Source organism: Euwallacea fornicatus, chromosome 12, assembly GCF_040115645.1.
Source record: "Euwallacea fornicatus isolate EFF26 chromosome 12, ASM4011564v1, whole genome shotgun sequence".
NCBI classification, from domain to species: Eukaryota; Metazoa; Arthropoda; class Insecta; order Coleoptera; family Curculionidae; genus Euwallacea; species Euwallacea fornicatus.
In genome coordinates this window covers 909,307-928,142 of record NC_089552.1, presented here as the reverse complement: position 1 = coordinate 928,142, position 18,836 = coordinate 909,307, and the positions used below count along the sequence as shown (strand labels likewise).

The 18,836-nt window shown below is 40.3% G+C and overlaps 2 protein-coding genes across 2 annotated transcripts; one reads left to right on the top strand and one right to left on the bottom strand.

Moving 5' to 3' along the window:
• Positions 1-407: 407 nt before the first annotated feature.
• LOC136342570 (polyamine-transporting ATPase 13A3-like) lies at positions 408-9,692 on the bottom strand. Its single transcript, XM_066288512.1, has 16 exons — positions 9,676-9,692; positions 9,203-9,616; positions 7,425-7,648; positions 7,016-7,200; positions 6,812-6,958; positions 6,555-6,759; positions 5,387-5,624; positions 5,007-5,311; positions 4,749-4,949; positions 4,316-4,646; positions 3,998-4,233; positions 3,685-3,826; positions 3,475-3,627; positions 3,188-3,418; positions 3,056-3,133; positions 408-3,004 (listed from the first exon to the last, which is right to left on the bottom strand). The coding sequence occupies exons 2-16, from the start codon at positions 9,291-9,293 to the stop codon at positions 1,560-1,562; spliced, it is 4,212 nt and encodes a 1,403-aa protein (XP_066144609.1). The 5' UTR covers positions 9,294-9,616; positions 9,676-9,692; the 3' UTR covers positions 408-1,559.
• A 4,522-nt stretch (positions 9,693-14,214) lies between these two features.
• LOC136342573 (uncharacterized) lies at positions 14,215-18,726 on the top strand. Its single transcript, XM_066288521.1, has 8 exons — positions 14,215-14,447; positions 15,781-15,856; positions 15,922-16,146; positions 16,206-16,413; positions 17,294-17,400; positions 17,457-17,580; positions 17,700-17,879; positions 18,045-18,726. Coding segments are annotated over exons 1-8 (1,107 nt in total). The 5' UTR covers positions 14,215-14,445; the 3' UTR covers positions 18,230-18,726.
• Positions 18,727-18,836: the final 110 nt, after the last annotated feature.

Sequence of the window (18,836 nt, the reverse complement as noted above, 5' to 3'; positions counted from 1 at the left end):
TCAAAGTCAAAGAGGAATGAAATAAATTCAGCAATATTTTTTCTGAAATAAAAAAAAAAACAAAAAAGAAAGCTACACCATATCCAAAACGTATAATCCTGTGGTTACTAAGGATTACAGTTTTCTGCAAAATGTAAGTTTCGTTACCGACGTTACAGTTTTCTAAAAAATGTTTCTTTATCGGTATTGCAGTATTCTGTAAAATACAGATTTCGTTGTTGACAGGAGTTTTCTGCAAAATGTAGGTTTCGTTATAGCCATTACAGTTTTCTGTAAAATACAGATTTCATTACCGGCATTGCATAAAATGTATTAAGTTTTAAGGTTGTGTTAGTGACTGTTGTAATGCTCTGCTATTCAGGATTTTGGGAGTTTTTCCTTTAAATGATTCACCACTTCGGATCTAGTTAAGCGACTAGAAGTTATTAAGTTTATTGCAAGTATTAAGAAAAAATGTAGTATGTGTAAATTAAGTAAAATAATGCCCTAATAGGATACAACAATTTGACTAATTTTATGGCCTTAAAAACACAGTAACAGTGAATTAATACTTAGACGTTAGTGCTGCTTGTGTAGCAGAGGCAAATACTTAATTTTTTACAGTAGAAAAATCTTATCGAATTAATACTTAAAAGGACATTGCAAGCATTACGATAAAAAAATGACCAAACAGTATGATACCCAACAGAAATTCAATTCTAACTAGACAATTAATACCTTACGTTACCCTTAAATATAATCAAACTATGAAGCGTTTTAAAAATTCTGTATCTAAAGCATACGAGGGTATCGTTTATTAAAAAGGGAAGCGCATAACCAATTTTATATACCTTCAAACTGGTACTTTCAAATACCTCGCTGGTACCACGAAGACTAAGTACTTACCTAATATTTTGAACAACTATAAGCTAATAGAAAACTAATCTTTTGCATAAAAAACATAATACCTATGTTTGGTAACAATCGGGAATTCTCACGAAATCTGATGCACAATAAATTAAGTACTGAATTTAGACCACTAGCTCAAACAGCCTGATTTCTCAATATTCCATCACAATCGATAAGTGAATTGGAAAACATATAAATTCCAACTCGTAATGCTGAATCGTAAAAGCCTAACTGGGTGCCTTAATCAAATCTCACGATAATTTTGAATATCCATTGCGATTGGTAAATAGGGAAGTACGCCGTGTGTGTCCGATTCACTTCTCTACCGCTTAAACAGGCAATTTTAGACAATTTTATGTTGATTTTGATCAGTCTTCAAATTCATTAAGAAGTTCACGTTCGACTGGTAGCGACAGTCGTGCGGAACCTATACCGGAAAGTACCTATGACTATATGAAACTGATGATATGAACTTGCAACGGTTGAATTCGAGCACACCTGTCTCGATCCTAATTTCAAATCAGTGAATTTACAGTTTGCCCACGACTTTGATTCAGCCTTATGAATCAAAGAAACCCGAACTCTCACCCCGCTAACTCCATGAAATTCCCGATTTTCCGCCACACTATAAAATCGCTCTGAAAACAAACCCTAAACCGAACTACATTGTATCACCTATTGATATCGAAATTGTTTAACTCTAATCTTAAATTCTCCTCGTTCCTGCCTTCGGGAGGACTCTTACTGATACCGAACGCGTTAAAGTGGGAGTAGGCCTGCGGCGAGTGCCGCATCGCAGCCTCGTCCTCCTTCACGAAACATATGTTTACTGAATTTTTTCTGGAGGTTATCGAAATGACCGCCACGTCGTCGTCGAGAGGTATATCTGGGATGTTCAACTCGGAGCTGGCCATGTCGTAGCTACTCTGATTGTTGCTGACCGACTTGAAAGTGTCGCTTCTGCTGGGGCTAGAAGGGAACGGCAGCTGATGAATGGGAGTGCCGTATTCGTGATTGGGAGTTCCCAAAATGTGAGTCGGAGTGGTGAAGGTGGAGTTCCCATCCGAGACCAGGCCGTTGCCGTTGTCGAATAACTTATTCAGCACGTGGTTCTTATCGAATTTGTTCTGGCGCTCTACAACAATCTCAGCATGGCATTCAGGGGCAGATGTTAGCGGACTGGCAGCACTCTTAAAGTCTGACGTTAGTACTGGCCACCTACTGTCCCTGTTCAGCTCTCGCTCTATTGCCATGTATCGCTTCTTAGACTTGTTTACGTTGTGGAATTTAAAGCGCAAATGCCGGAAGAGCAGCCTCTCGATGAAAAATTGCTCCACCACAATACTGAGTACAAAATTAGCTGCCGCATATCCTAACATGTACAGACGGAAGTCCAGGCTCTCGGGCACCTCCAGGTCGAACCAGTTTTTGAAAAACTGTGAAGGATATAATGCCAGATACACGGAAATACCAGTGACCGCAAAGCACGAAATTATAAACCCGTAATTGGTAAACATGCTCTTCCTGTATGGATATCCCTTGGAGAATACGATGGCCAGGATAATGTACTGGAAGCTGGAAACTGTAAAGATGGCAAAATTCTCGTAACAGGCCACTTTCTCCACATCGGTAGAATTAAAGGGTTCGTACCAAGGTTCCATCCTAAGGTGTTCCAAAGCAGCCACTTGAAATATCGTTACCAAAAGCATATGCATAATCAGCGATAGAATCGGAGACAAACTAATCAGACTACTCATTGGGGTGTGCTTGTGCAGTTTCCCTGGATAAGCCTCAGTTTTCCCGAAGAAAAATGCAAATATGGAGATAATGAACAGATCGATGTATAGAAACTCCATGTCTGTCAGATTGCTCTGTATCGAATAGAGGATCAGCACGGAAACGAACTGACATAAAGAATAGCCAGCCATGTACTTGAAGATGCCGAAACTGGTCACAAGGGCGGCGCGCCCCTCTCGGATTACGTCCAAAACGCATGTTATGTTGGGGTTCTTGGAAGTGAAGGGTGATGCCACGCTAGATTCAGCTTCAGATAGAGAGATACCGGTGTGGGCCGCCTTGAGGGCACCGCAATCGTTCGCGCCGTCACCGCACATAGCTGAGAAATTAGATTAAATCGTTTTTTTTTTAATTTCCATCTCGCACTCACCAACATAATATCCTAAACTCTGTAGCTCCTGGACCAATTGCTGCTTCTGTTCGGGAGACATTCTGGCAAAAATCGTCCCTATAAAGAAAATATCTAAATATCACCGTATTCCCTCAACAAAAGCTCACTTACCTCTGGTACATATCCTCGGCAGCAGTTCTGGGAAAAACTCCTTCACTGCGCCCCATGTCTTCCCAGTCATGGCAAATCTATAATTGTTCAATAATCCTGCACTTTTAACCATTCCGTTGCTGGTTTGAACGACCTGCTGGTCGTGAGCTGTGCTGATCGAATTTGTATGAAGTTGGCTCTCTAGGGTCTCCAGACTCACAGCGCTTATGGAGTTCGACATTACTGAGACATCTGTAAAGGGGATTCTAGAGCAGTTCAGCTAAATAAATCAGTTTTCATTAATGTACCTTTGATGGCTTTCGAACGGTCTTTTGTCGTGGTAAGAGTATAGTACAGATTCGGGGGATTACTATTATCGCTGTTTACCGTTATGATGCTCTGAGAGGGCAGAACGATGTCGCAGTCTTTAGCTACTGAGATGGCTGTCAGTATGTTGTCACCTACAGCACGTAAACTTTCGTAACGAAATTAAAGGAAAAACAGGCCAGAACACTCACCGGTGACCATAATGACCCTCATATTGGCCTCGTTCAAGGCTTGTATACTTGGGAACGTTTCAGGCTTGAGTCGATTCTCCAGGATGATTAGGCCCAAGAAGTTTAAGTCTGTCTCTATGACTTCGCGCTGGACTTTTTGTACCTGAATACCAATGGAAATTGAGTAAAATAAAAACATGAGAAGTGCCTGTTAGACGTAGTTGTAGTCAACATGTATCGCTTTCCACCACTCATATTTATTACCTAGTGAGTTTTTAAATATACTCAGCTTAACATTATCTTGTCATATGTACAGTTTTTCTATATTCCTCACCTTTGTGTAGCTCAATCGCAACTGTTTATGGGCCATAGCAATGACTCTGTAGCCCTCCTGGGTATAGCTCTCTAATACGTCGTGGAAATCGGCAGGTACCGTCTCTTTCTTGACGAAATTCAATATCATTTCCGGTGATCCCTTGCAGAAGTACTCAAAATGAGTGCCGTTAAGCCTCCTTACGATCACTCCCATGCGCTGAGAGCTGCTCGAAAAGGGAAACTCCCTCAAAATACCTTTAACAAACAAACACATTACAAGTCACGTGTTCACAATTCTAAGACCAAATCTTACAATAAGAATCTTAATTTAACATACCAATTTGGGTCTCTTCCATAAGATTTTGGTTAATTGACGCTCGGTTCTTGGGCGGTTTTAGCACAGTCGGAAAGAGCATGTCAAATTTGTTATTATCGGCCACGTCGTTCATTTCCTCCATCACCCATTTAGTCGACTCGAACATCTTTAAATCCAGCGGATCCCCAACTATTTGCTTATCAATTATGGTTAGCGAATGACAGCAGACCAAACCATACAAAAAGGTATCGTAGGCCATGTTTTCTACGTTCTCTATGGACGTTTTGAAGGTGGTTTTATCTGCCGGTACTACGCAGAGTAGATCCAGGCCATCCTCTGTTAATGTACCAGTCTAAAACCCATGACAAAGGGAAAAAAATAGAGAAAAAGTTCGTTTAAGTGGACAGAGGGTCAAAAAATGTCGCAAAGCATCGTCAAGTACTCCTGTTCTTACCTTATCGAAACAAACGCAATTAATGCTCCCAGAAACATTAATGGTTCTCGGCGAAATGCAGAAAATCTTCTTGTTTTTGAGCCGTATTTGCGCGTTCAACCTCCCTACAGTCATGGCAGCAGGCAAAGCTGGAGGTACTACCACGGTGATCAAATCCAAGGCTTGAAGAATAATTTCCCTTGCAGGAACTCCATGCAAAATCTATTTTCGTTTAATACTCAAAAAGCGTAATGCAATAAATATGAAATTTCTAAGTACCTTGGACACCAACGTGTAAATAAACCCAATGGTAGCCACCACGGCTAAAAAGAGTACGAACTTGTAGCTGTCCTTCTCGAAGCGGAAATCCACAGGGGGTGGATATAAAATACTGCGAACCAAGCTGCCTTTGGAGGTAGAAAAACTGGTGCGAATGACCACGGCTAGAACTTTCTCATTGTCGAAATAGCGGGTCTGAATCACTTGAGTGCCGCAGAAAAGCGTGTGTTTGGCATGCTCTTTGGGGTCGTAGCTTAAGTTGGGGAAGTTGGGCAAGGATATTTTGGTTACTGGAACGCTTTCTCCTAAGACAGAACATTTTCATTCAAATAGTCGCCGTGGAAATGATCCCTAAAGTGCCGCTTTATTCCTTATCTTACCTGTCAACATCGCTTCGTTTAAAATACAATTGCCAGTTAACAAGATAGCATCGCAATGCATCACGCATCCATGAGACGGTATCTCCATTATGTCTCCAGGAACCAAGAGGTCTGTTGACACTGTTTCTGTGGTGTATCCATGATCGTTCAGATCGTCGTAATCAGCCGTCTTAGGAGGACGGCGAAGCACGGTGCAGACGTCGCTTGAGTGAACCGTTGATTTTAAGTTACGTTGGTTCTGCAAGGAAATATTTACGCTTAATATTCTGAACAAACACTTGAAAGCTAAATTTCCCTGTATCTACACTCAGTAAAATTCTTTGTTATAGGGCTGTATCTATACTAGAAAGTTGTTATTGAAACAATGTCCTCAAAGTTATAAAATCGTGATTTCTAAAAATTGACGCGATGCGAATAAATCACTCGGCTACCAAACCATTTCTAAAAATAATAAAAATAGCTGTTTATCACTAGCAGTAACAATTAATTGATTCCCGCAACACCTAGATTCAGATAAAAGGACCTTCAACCTGCTGTTAATATGCTTTTTACTGGATACCGTCGGAGCAGATCCATTTACCTCGTGCTGCACTGTGCCGATTTGCGGCCGGTACAACGAATTACTGCAAATGTAACGTTATTGCCAAGCAACTTTAGTAACCCTAGTCAGAAATCTATCGTTCGAAACGTTGCAGTCGTGTCCACAAGCATTCTCTTCCTTCAATTAAACATACATCTTTTTCTGCGACCATATTGGCATTAATTCTAGTCTAAACATAATTTGAAACGACGCAATATTCGCTTTCTTGCAAGTAAATAGTCAAATATTTATAAAGTAAACAGTAAATGCGTTTGACCCTTGCAGGTTTTGATAAACACTTAATACGTCAGGGACCTACGTAGATAAAAGTTGCGTTCGCCATATTTGCAAGAAACATTTCTTTGTTTTAATCTGTAATCTAAAACTTTTGTAAATAAATTAACGATATAAAATAAAATATACATAATTCGCGTTCGTTAGGTGTTACATTGTTGTAGTGATCGCTGAGATTTTTCAGGCGCATACAACGGACGGATGAAAAGTTCGTTCCGTAACAAGGCACCTACTGAACTTGTGCCTACCAATCATCAGGTTTGTTTCACACCTTAATATTGCCTTGAGACTTACCTTCCTGGTCTGCCTAACTGACATTACAATTCCAAACACCGACATAAGCATAATGGCAGCCGCATAGTAATAGTACTCGTCGCTAAACCACAAAATGAAACTAAAGAGTTGGAAGATGTAGAACGGGTTGAGGACTTCCAAAAAGAGTAAAGTCCCTATGGACGACTCTTTGACTAGGATCAGATTGGCTCCGTACACTAGCCGCCTGCAAGGAAGTAATTACTCATAATTGACAAACTAATTATGCCTCAAAGTACCTCATAAAATTTTCACTGGTCGTTAACGGTTTGTATTGATGAAAGACGTCGCAAGGGACCCCATTATCCAAGCCGGCCAGTTTTACAAATTGTCCTTTAGTGGTATCGTACAAATAGGTCACTTTTTTCACGCTAAACAATATTAATCTGGGGAACATCGGCGTTCATTATCCAGCAATTAAACTGATTAAAGACGTCACTTACTTGTCCACTTCCCGGAACTCGCCCTTTTCGAAATGAACCGACAACGCCTGCGGCAGGACAATCTCCTCGCTGTTATTTTGATGGTGCAACACGTCATCTTCGTGTTTCATTTCGGCCACAGATTCGGGGGTCAGTACCTTCAGCGGCTTCACATGGTAGATTTTGTGTTTTCCGTTATACAACTCCTGGAGAAATGCGGAATAATGCAAAACGAGCGGCCAGAAGCGCCATCAATCCGTACAAGACATCCACCTACACTCACTTCCTCAGATGGTTATTTTGCAAACACCTCCGAGCACTTTTCATTTTTTATACTTTTTTCAACATTCTTGAGCAACGAATTAATGATCTTTAAATGCATAAACATCCATTCTAATCCTTTCCTTCTTTCTCTCTCATCTCGACTTACCACTATCAGCATCTTCTCGGCCTCGTTAATCTTGCAATTAACACAAGTGGACAGCAAATATAAGTGCGGTACCCAATGGTAGATCAGCCTGAGTAGTCCGCAGGTAAACACGAAGCCCAAATACGTTAAGGCTGTTTTCACCTGGCTGATGCGATAGTAGAATATTTCCATTTCGTCGTCTTGGCCTTTGTTGATGAACATCTTGTAGTCGTTGGGATGATTCCCTGTAATAAGGGTGGAACGTGGTAAATTTCCCATTTGTTACGTAACTTAATGGTACCTATATTATGGTGTTAAACTTACCATTCCCAATATGATGATTCATCAAGATCACAACTACTAATACTACAACAGAGAGGAAGTTTTGCAAACTGAATATATTTTAAATTATAATCAGATACTTTTGAAGCGTGTTGAAATTGAACAGGTTTGAGATATGAAATGATTGTGGTGGTGATAAAAGTCAGAGGAATGGTGATATAAACGGTGCCAAGGCACTTAAGTAAGAGTCAATACTGAGATAACGATGAGAGTCCTGAATCTTTCTCTTCTCCTCTTTCCTTTGCGCACATTTGTCCATTTAAACCTTGTTTAAAGCACACTGATGATTTAAAGTGGGTTTTCTACAGCCGTGCGGTAAGTACCATTTACCGCACATCTTAATTACTTTGAGTGACTCGGGGGGGACTATGGGGCGAAAGCTCTCTATTAAGTGATACGATGCGGTACGATGAAAAAATAGGGAGGAAAGATCAGGAGAAACACGTGAACGGTCGGCATATCTGCACGGAGTACGAGAGAAGCGTTAGATGATTGCTAACTCAAAGATTAGGGACAGAAATCCCAAAGGATTAGTAGTGGTTTATTGTCCGTGGAACAGCACGTTACCAAGAGGGTCCTGAAACCGTCCACGTTATATTCGTACCTAAATTTCGTGATATATGTAGCTACAGAGATCTAGCTGCTCCCCAGAGCGTTTTTTCGGTTTTGGGCGCGTGTTCAAGATCAAAAAATCCACTTTAATATGTGCAGGCACACGCACTGATTCTAAATGATCTGCCTGGCTTGTGGGAAAATCCCCGGGGAGGAGAACCACTTAAATTATTAATATTCCGTGGATGTCACCTTGCAAGGCGCAATCAATCCGATTAAAAACTATCAAGGGATTCCCAGTTAATTACAATGAAATGACAACAAATTAACCATCAGAAAACACCAGATTGTGTTACGCATTTTAACTGAGCTTGTTGCGGTGCCTTAACTCTGAAATTGAGTCAGTGTATTTCGTAAGAAAACATTGCGTAAGAGCTTAAGGCGGGAACGATAAGCCACGAAATGGGACAATGAAGCAACCGGGATCTGGAGGCGATCGAATCCAATTTCAATAAAAGTGCATAATATTATTTGCAGAGTTCATAGGTCAAGAAACATGGACGATATAATGGGCGATTCGTGTGGCAAAAATTGCATTGTGATGAGTCGAGTACTGTTTCAAGAGAGATTTGAATTGTTATTTAAACTGAACTACTCAGAAACTCAACGACCGATGGTAATCGCTCAGGTACATCGCCGTAATAGTAGATTCACTACCTGCAACGGATGACTTAGCCTCTGCAATTGGAAAGATAAGACGAGAATTTATCATTTTTTTTCTAACGCCTGATAATCGGGCAAACAAGTTGAGAATGGGAAATTCCATCCTGCGACACGCAGGAAACGGTGTCTTCGGTTTAAAGAGAATTAACCAACTTCTACTACCAAAACTGCTTTGTACAAACCTCCCAACAGTCCTTCGATCTGCTCTAAGGTCCGCAAGTTGGGTCCTTCCTTCCTCTTGAACAACATCGAAAATATATTGTCACCTCCCATTGTCGAATCACTAAGTATTACAGCAATCACTCTAACAATTAAAATTACGACGTACAATTATTTAAACGATTAATACACTATCAGCTGGACGAGTCTTATTGCGAAACACTTGCGCTCGTAGTATCAGTTTAGTCTCCCGAAGACCACATACACAGTCTAATAAAAAAAAAATAAATAAGTTCCAAATAGCGCTTATTCGCAGACACTATTCGATATCTCCTGCAGAAATCTCTTCTCTCCTTTTCGGCGTACTCTCAGCCACATATTCTATGAACTCAAACAAGTGACACCGAGATAAGTGGTTTACTCCTTAGTATAGAGATCTGAAAAACACAAAAAATGCTTTGAACTCGTCATAAATCCTCAAGTGTTGCACTAACACATTTGCCAGTAACAATACCCTATCTCCAACAGGTAACAGTTGCCTTGAATTGTGTTAAACAGCCGTGATCTTGCCATGCTTGAATGGTATAACTGGGAGGCATTTTGTCGAGTGGATTTGTTAGAAACAGACAATAGATATTATTATAGGGAGCAGACGCCTCGTGACAGATGGTTTCGGTTTATCATGTATTTAGCAACGATTTTGAAGAGACTTAAAAGGATATTCTTTAATCTTGTATAAATATAGAATTTCGTGAAAACCTCTACAAGCAATGTTGCCTGTGATTCATCAATGATCACGGCCGACTCCTCATCGTGTTGCTGCGTAAAATTTAGCACTGGAATTCAAAATTCACGATATCAGGGATCTTGACAATCGCTGATACCTACAAATCACGAGTCGTTTCAGAGGAGATCTCAACGTGGGTTTTAATCGGCTTGACTCAAGATGCATAAGAATTGCCAGTATATTTTTAGAATATTATATTTCAAAAACTTATAACATGATAATAATAATAAACGAGTAGATAGCAGCAAGACTTTCAGAGCAACATTAAGTGTGTTGTCCCTGCAAAACCCAGTTCCCTGAGCAGCCACTGGCGGCGTGGGCTTTTGTCCCATGACTCACGGCCTTTAGAATTAAATTTGGGTCCGTCCACCACTGATAGTCACCAGGACCAACATCGATACTTCAATTGCTTTTCGAGGCAATACGTTCCGAATTAACTTCGAATTGCTCGATTTCTCTCGTTCCATTTCGTCCTTCGTTCATAATGCAAAGAAGTTACCATCGAGCTGCGCCCTGATATAATCAACTACACTTCCTCATCACGTCACCTTTATTGTCACTGGTTTTGTATGCTTTACTCATATTCTGTAGAAAAAGAAGAGAATTGAGGTAATAATAGCTCAGAGCCAAGCTGTTATTTATTCATCAAACTACGCAAGAATTCATAACAATACTACAGAATTTCTAGTAATATTTCAAAGAATCTTATGGAAAATAATAGGAACCTACCTGTAATTTGTCTTCCTACTTCTGGTGACTACAGTGGAGAGTACACTGCAGGTGATCTGCAGGCAAAGTTTACTAAGTTGTATCTGCACTAAAGGCCAATCTAATGACATATTAGAGCCTTCTCTCCTGACTTTCTTTGTTCCACTCTTACTTTTACCCCAAGAGCCCTGGAGCTTTACATAATAGTAGCAACTATTTGCACTCACTTACACTGATGTTTACTCAATTGAAACCCCTTTGATCATTACTTGATAAGAGCAACTGCAATGATAACTGAAAGCAACATTTTGCAAATCAAAATATTAAAACTGCTACGTGTTTAAAGCTGACTATTAAAAACTACACGTTCCCTAATTCAATATGTCCTACATTCTTGCCATGAAGGTGATATCTTATCAGTCTTTCTCTTAGATAATTAAAATTGTGATCCCATTATGTAATCCAATTTAAGTATCTAATAAAGGTAGCCACATCGTCACATGTTAATCTTAATTCCATGTAAGCCTGACCTCACTAACAGGTTTCAAAGCAACTGCCCCATGACATGTTACATAAGGCATGTTTTCTTTATTTACTCAAAAGGGAGATACTCACCTTTTACACACAACTCCATCAAACCATTAGAAGACATCAAATATGTGTCAAATAAGCATAATAAGATGTGGGGAGCAGCCTCTGTCAATCCCCAGGATCGTTCTTTGCTCGGTAGGCTGCCTCGGTGGAGAAGAAGGAGCATTCAATCTGGTGCATTTTGTTTGCGGAAATCTCGCAAATCCTATCCAAATATTTCCCACAAACCACCTTAATGTATTTGTTAAAATCACTTGAATACATAATAGGGAGCGAATTGTGAAGATGCATTAAATTAACAATAGAAGGTACGGTAAATTCCAAAATCGTTGTTTCGGAACTGTTTGATTTTAATGGGGCGTAAATCGGCAGTCCTAAAATCTTCCTTAAATGTCTTCCACTTAATTGATTAGTCACTAGCAGAAATTTGCTTTAATGAGCAACTGAGTTACGTCACACGTTGCTGGAATCAGTTCGCGGTACTAACCTCACTTTCCGTGAAAAGGTGGGCCCCTTTACAACGAGTTATCGCACTGAAAAACAGTCTTGGAGCTTCTAATAATCTCGATTAATATTAAAAGTTTATAAATCTTCATTTTCGTACTTAAAAATCGAAAATCAACGGGCTGGAACACCTTTATTTAGGACTTGCGCCACAAGAAAATCTCCGCCACAGCAGGCCTTGAATTTCCAGAGGTTTGCAACTCTTTTGCAACTCGATACGGCGTGCGATAGAAATATGGGCATTCAATCCAACAAAACACACTTTAAGTTCCAATTATCACGAACTTGACGATTATCAGAAATTAAAGGAAAATCAGATAAGAAACACTGCAATCACACGGCACGAGCGCGGCAAGCAAAAGACGACAGACAGGTCGAAATGAAAATTGGCAAATTCACCACACTCGCTAAATAAAAATAGCTTTCGGACAAAAGCGACCTCTGATAGGGGGAACAACAATTTAAATAGGGGATTATGCGGATGCGCCGGTTACAGCCTTGAAGTTTTCATGGGACAAAGGCTGTCTTCGTCTATTGCAATCCTCGCTTGCGAGCTCAGACGGAGAGAGAAAATGCTTTTAGCTTGAAACGTGAAATCGGGTGTTCGCGCCTTGCAAAAGGAGGGAATATGGAGTATATGAAATCTTATTTCTATTACATAAATGGAGCAATTTTAGAGCCCTTTTCGCTTTTGTAATCTGGGCAAGGGTCGTTTCTAAGCAGAATCAAAATACTTAATAAGCGCATGACATCCTCATGACAAAGCAAACGTCTGAATATCTCACCACAGAGAGCACAGGACCGTCTTCGCCTCAAAATGATTCCAACAGAGAAGGATTTCCAGTAATTCAACTACGATGCACCCGCATTTATCTAATTATTACTTTATGACTGATTTATACTAATTATAAAGCTGAAAATCAGCTAACAAACTAATAGTTTCTTATCCGCTCTTAATTATTGAATAAGATATTCCTTAAAAATTTCTTGGAAAATAGCTGATATCAGCTGAATATTAGGCAATTTAAGCATTATATCTTACTTGAGGGGGTGCTTGTAGGCATAGCAAACCATATAAAAGAGACGGTGAAGATCACTGTAGCCTCAGAGAGATCATTCATTCAGCATGCAGCATTCTCGATATAGCAATAAAGTTTTTTCTTAAGCACCACAATAATTACTTAAACCGAGGAATATTTAAGTGCTTTCCGGCACGTGAGATAGGACGCGGTCTGCCAACAAGTCATACATGCCGTACCCAACCACTACTAAAGTAGGCGCTATTAGTATCGAACCATAATGTAATAAGTAATAATTCCTACTTCTGTGTTGCATGTGGCTGTGAATATTGTGCAATTCATACACTTAATTATGCGGTAATTACTATAATAATGCACGTTTTGATTAAAAAGTTCCTCTGATGAGAGGCAGAGATCAACGATGTATCCATTAATTCAGATCGATAAATCCAGTTTTTGTATTTTCATATTTAGGAATACATTTTGGCTTTCACAGATACTTTTCGTTTGATTCTGGTTATGCTAATCGTTAGAAACATTATTACTTCATCTTACTCATCTCCATCCAATCTGTGGGTCGGTTCAGCTAGACGCTGAACTAATTTATTTTATTATACGTAGTATAGGTAGGTCGGTTATCTGTTAACAGCACCAGAGCGTGCCCACATCAACTTGTAATATATTGTCAGAAAAACATGTTTAAAATTATGTAATTATACGTAATACTTCGTACACAGGACGCTACCGCAATTAGTGTACCTCTCTGCAAAAATGTAGGTAGCGCACATTCAAAAATAATTACTTTTATCTATAACCTTGGAGGTTACATTTATGAGGTATCTACCATAATTCGTAAAGATAAATGCGTGAAAGTGATCCAAAAAACCCTAAATATACTTATTTCGTGCCTCAAAGCTCACGTTATGCAGTGCTTCAAATACATACAGAAGGTGGACCAATTGGGACTGTCTCGATTCGCAATATTAAAAAAAAATTACTCAGTAAAGAGATGACTTATCGCCCTTATTTATTTGTGTTACATTCGTTGGGAAAGCACCCACAGGCTTTCTGATGGGAGGCCTCCCTCATCAGCCTCTCTGATCCATTGGCTGGGCTATCTCCGACTCTTGATCGATGGGTTGAAATGAAGCCATGAAAGTCTTGAAACAGTGGTCATTCTTAGTGCCATTTGCCTTGAAAGTCAATTTCCCCTATGCCACTTGGCATTTAATCAGATTTGTTGGACCAATCGCTGCATCTTCTCCGGCCTCTCAAGTTTCCAAGTAATTCAACGGCAGATACCTATTACAACATCCTCGTTGATTTCCATGTGCAAAACGTTTTCGACGACAAAACCCCCCTCTTGCCCCCATAAGTCCACCTCTCTCACCTTCCCAACAGGTGTTCTTTTTTACGAGATCAACAAGTTACCTTCGCGGGCAGCGGTTTCCGATTCTCAGTTTGTTTCTCGCGAGTTGACCTCACGGCGCCGTCCGATAGTCCACTTCGTTTATTCGTAATAAGAAAGAACCAGATAAAGAACCCATAAATTGGCATTATCGATTTGATTGTTGAGCACAATGATTTGGGTTTAGGTGGTGATGAACTTTGAGACCAGTTCGGACTGCCGTGCTGTTAAAGTGTGAGGCTGTTTGAGATGTAAGTGGGCACTGATGATGGAGAGGAAAAACGAGAAATTGGGTTGATCCAATTATTGCAACAGTCGAGTAGGTCAGAAGTGGCGGATCTTGTGATGTGCGCGCTTGCACTCAGTAAGAGTGTCTCGGATTCTTAGAAAACTGGAAGCGTTTTGGAAATTTTCTTTTAATAAAAAATCAGTTTTTAACCCAAACACCGAAAATATGTAGAGTAAGCCATATAACTCGCCGTGCTGTCCCTTTAATAATATTTTGTGTAAATAAGGAGTACTCCTTTTGCAGCCTTTTGATTGATTATGGATGCATGGGTGCAGTTAGATGTAGAAAACTCTGTACATTCCATTTAAATGCACCTCTGTGGCGCATTTACAGGAATTTTAATGCCAAAGCAATGTAGGAAATTTCTAATTCTTTAGTGATAAGTACCCAAAAAATACCTTACAACTGGTTCCTTAAATCTAACTGGCGCTTTATATCTCCAATCAAGCTTTCAGTTTTCCGAGCAGTGGCGCAGTATCACTAAAAAACAGGTCGAGAAATGCATGAAATTTCAAGAAAAAAGCCGCATTACATTCACCATTTTGTCACTAGAAAGCCGTATAATTGGGTAAAACCCTTGTGTATAATGAGCAATAAAAATACTCAAACAGAAAATATCGAATATAGAACCCATTCAAAGTCCAATGTAAGAATTCTAACTCATAAATATTAATTTATGCAAATAGAAATTAGCTACGGCATTCAATCAGATTTTTCTTTAAAGCTTGATTGATAACCTTTGGGATATCGAGTACCATCAAATGCTCCCCCCGAGGAGATAGTAATCATTTATTGTTGTTCAAATGGCGAATATCTACAGATAGATTCCGCTTTTCAAAGCATTCGCGCCACTACTTCTAAAGCACGCCACTGGACCTGAAATGTATTCTAGTGTAATTTAATATTGTCGTTGATTGGCTGCTTGCACGTATATCGCGGAAACTAGTACTGCAAGTTCTAGTTTTTAGATTATAATCTTGAAATGGACGCGAAAAGACATCACGTTTTAGTAGGTACTTCTCTGGTACTGTACAACGAAGAAAACTTGTTTTTAGCAACAGGACAGGTCTCGAGGATTTCAGCCATTCCTTCCTTAAGATCCATATCGACGTGTACAACAATAGTTAATTTTGTAAAAACCGTGTCTGAACTATTCTTAAGTAATTAAAAAACACAGGGGCGGACTTCGTTGGGCTCTAAAGCCGACGAGGCGAAATAGCTGAAGATCAGCGAAATAGGAGTCGCAGAGGAATACGCAAATAGTTAGAAAACACTGAAAGCAAATTGTATTTCAGGGCTGTCTTGGGGCCTGCCTTCTCGTCGCTCCTGCTGCTTTGCGTCGCTTTCGTCCTCGGCGAGCAGGAACACAAAGTACGTTTCAAAATTATCTTTCTGTTTACGCTAAACCACCTCCCCTTTTGTCGCGACTGTCCCAGGTCCACAACATAGTCCTCTACCCAGAAAAACACTCCTGGTGCCAAACAACGCAAATTCAGCAGGTTGTTTCGGCTCCAGGCTTCGAACCCGTCACCATCCAGAACAACGTCTGTGTGGGGGCCTGCTTCAGCTACAGCATCCCCAAGAGCGAACCTGCGGAACCCGGGGAACTGATCGGGCCCTATTGCGACAGCTGCCAGCCTTCGGAAATTAGGTGCTATCACGTCGGTTTTCCAGCAATGGGGTTTCTGTAGAGATACATTCGAACAGGTTTTTTTTTTAGGTGAACTTGAAGGCCGATTCCAACGACGCTGACCAGATTAAAGTGCTGCAGAAGCGGGTGCAGGTAATTATGAACTGCTCCTGCCAGAGCTGCGGAAAGATCCGCGTGGAAGACTGCGCCATTAACGATACTAACACCATGGAGCTGCCCATGCATTTGTACGTGGCTCAGGAGAGCAGTAGGGCTAGTGAAGATTACATCCATCCAGGTATTGTACGACTAGAGATTTCTTCGGTTATGGGAGTAGCAACAGCAACAGCTGCATGTCTTTATATACACTGCTCAAAATTATCTATGGCCAAGGACAATTGTTAACAAATCTTCATATTCAAGAATGGGCCAACGTGTAATTCACATATGAGTCACGGCTTGAATTTCGACCAAAACAACGTGTTTGGCGTGAAACAGGACGATTCGAATGAGAGAGGCATTTTTCAGGAAGTCCTTAATTAAGGAGGAGGTTCTATGGTAACATGAAGTGGTCTTATGTTGCATCAGCGAACCGAGCTTGTTTGATCGTTACCATGACCATGTGCTCGAACTTTCTTTTTGCATATGTTGGCTGCGTAGAACTCTTCTATATGCAAGACAATACTCATCCGCAATTAGCGATGCTACTCCGCCTTGGTTCAGGGACAACAATGTAACGCTTATGAATTGGCCACCATAATCACTCGACTTTAATCCCATAGAGCACGTATGGGGGACATACTGCAAAGGCAACTTAATTCGCTCATGGTGCGTGTTCATGGCAATTTGACCCTTCAGAACATCTTCAGGATCAGTGGCAACGTTTACTCCAACACACTATAGATACAGTGATTTTGAGTATGTCCAGACGTTGCCATAATTCGTAATGATTATAGTGGTAACACGACGTAATGAATAAATTATATGTGAATTTATTGTGAATTAATGTAATTTTATAAAGTTTATAGCCAAAAGTGTGCTTACTTCTTAGATTCTTTTGAGCAGTGTAAACCCGCCATCACCCCGATCATTTTTGTCATGAATAAATTCACGAATTGAACTATGAATTCTTTCATGAAATCTGCGGGTGTTACCCTAATGATGGTTGAAAATTTTAGACCTGTTCGACGCCCAGAATTCAAAGAAGCAGCATTTCGAGAACGACATCAAGCTGAAGAATAAGCTTAAGAAGTGGTTCGAGACTTACCAAAACGCTGAAAATGCGGTAGGTGGATGAAAGATTCGTTCTCTTTCAAGACTGAGTTGTTCATGTGTTTGCAGAACACGGAAACGGATAGTTTGGAGAAGTATCTTGACACAGAGAAAAAAAACGAGAAGATTGTTAAAGACTTGGAGAGTTCGCCCAAGGCTTTCGGGATGGATCCCGCTCCAAGCCACCAGAAAGGTGAGTCCGGGTTAGTCCAGGCGGCTTTAGACACGAACTTTAACTACAGACATAAGAACAAGCAAATTGCCATCTCCATTAATATTGTACACTTTTAAAGCATTTTCTTCCCACTTCAGGTTCTCACATCGGTATGGGAGTCGCTCCCCACCCCAACGACGTGGTAGACTCAGACTTGAAGCCGACTCATGGCTCCAGCAACAAGCACCACCATCAAAGTCACCACCAACACCAGGCTACTCATCACCACACCGGTAACCATCACCAACACCACTACCTTGGAGAGGAGCAGCATTTAGGTAGCCATTTACCATGCTTTAGGGCCTAATTATGGATCTACTGTTAACTTTAATATCGAGCTAGTTTCCATGGAAAGAAACAGTCTGACCGGAACTACGGTGCCAGTTAAAGTTAACAGCACATTGACTATCTGGCCCTTAGTTACCTCAAGAGTTTACTTACAGGCATGGACGTGACGCATTTAGTACTGGGCCCTCACGGATCCATGGTGGCGGCCCCCACAGATGTCAAACTACATATTGATAGTGACTCTTTGAAGCCTAATGACGAGGGATTGGTGGTGGAGTACGAGAATCACTCCAGGGACGGTTCGCACAAAAACGAAGGTGGTACACTAGATTCAGCTTAAGAGTTAAGAGCGAGGCTGCAATTTTAAGGCTAAATAATTCACTTGATAGGGGTGAATGAGGGGGATGATTCTGTAGCGATAAAGTTTGTAATTAGGTACCTACTTATATACGAGACTATTTTCCTGTATCAGCCACAGGCCTATGTGCAACTTTATTTCGATAACGTACGCATAATAATGGAGGCTAGTCGGTTTTACCTGCTTTACCTTTTATTTAACGCTGGTTTTATTAAATATTAATATACGTACTTACCAATACAAAAATTCAAATGTTCAAATATATTACTCGAAACCAAAAATTTATGGAAGTTATTGTAAATAAGATATTGTAAAATTGGCTGTGCGAATAAATGCTTAAAGCTTTATTATCGTAGGTTGTAATAAAGTCGTTGTAACAATATCATATCTGTTCTATTGTGTATGTTAAAAGCTCTTTAATATATCTTTTGTTAATCTCTCCTTTTATACCTATTGAAATAAAAATCATTACTAATCAATCACTCGTTATAATTGTGAAGATATCCACAGGGCCGGTCTTAACAAGGCTGGCGCGCAAGGTCGAAATTTGTAATCCCCGAAGTTCTAGCTCCCAGAAAAACCGCCATCC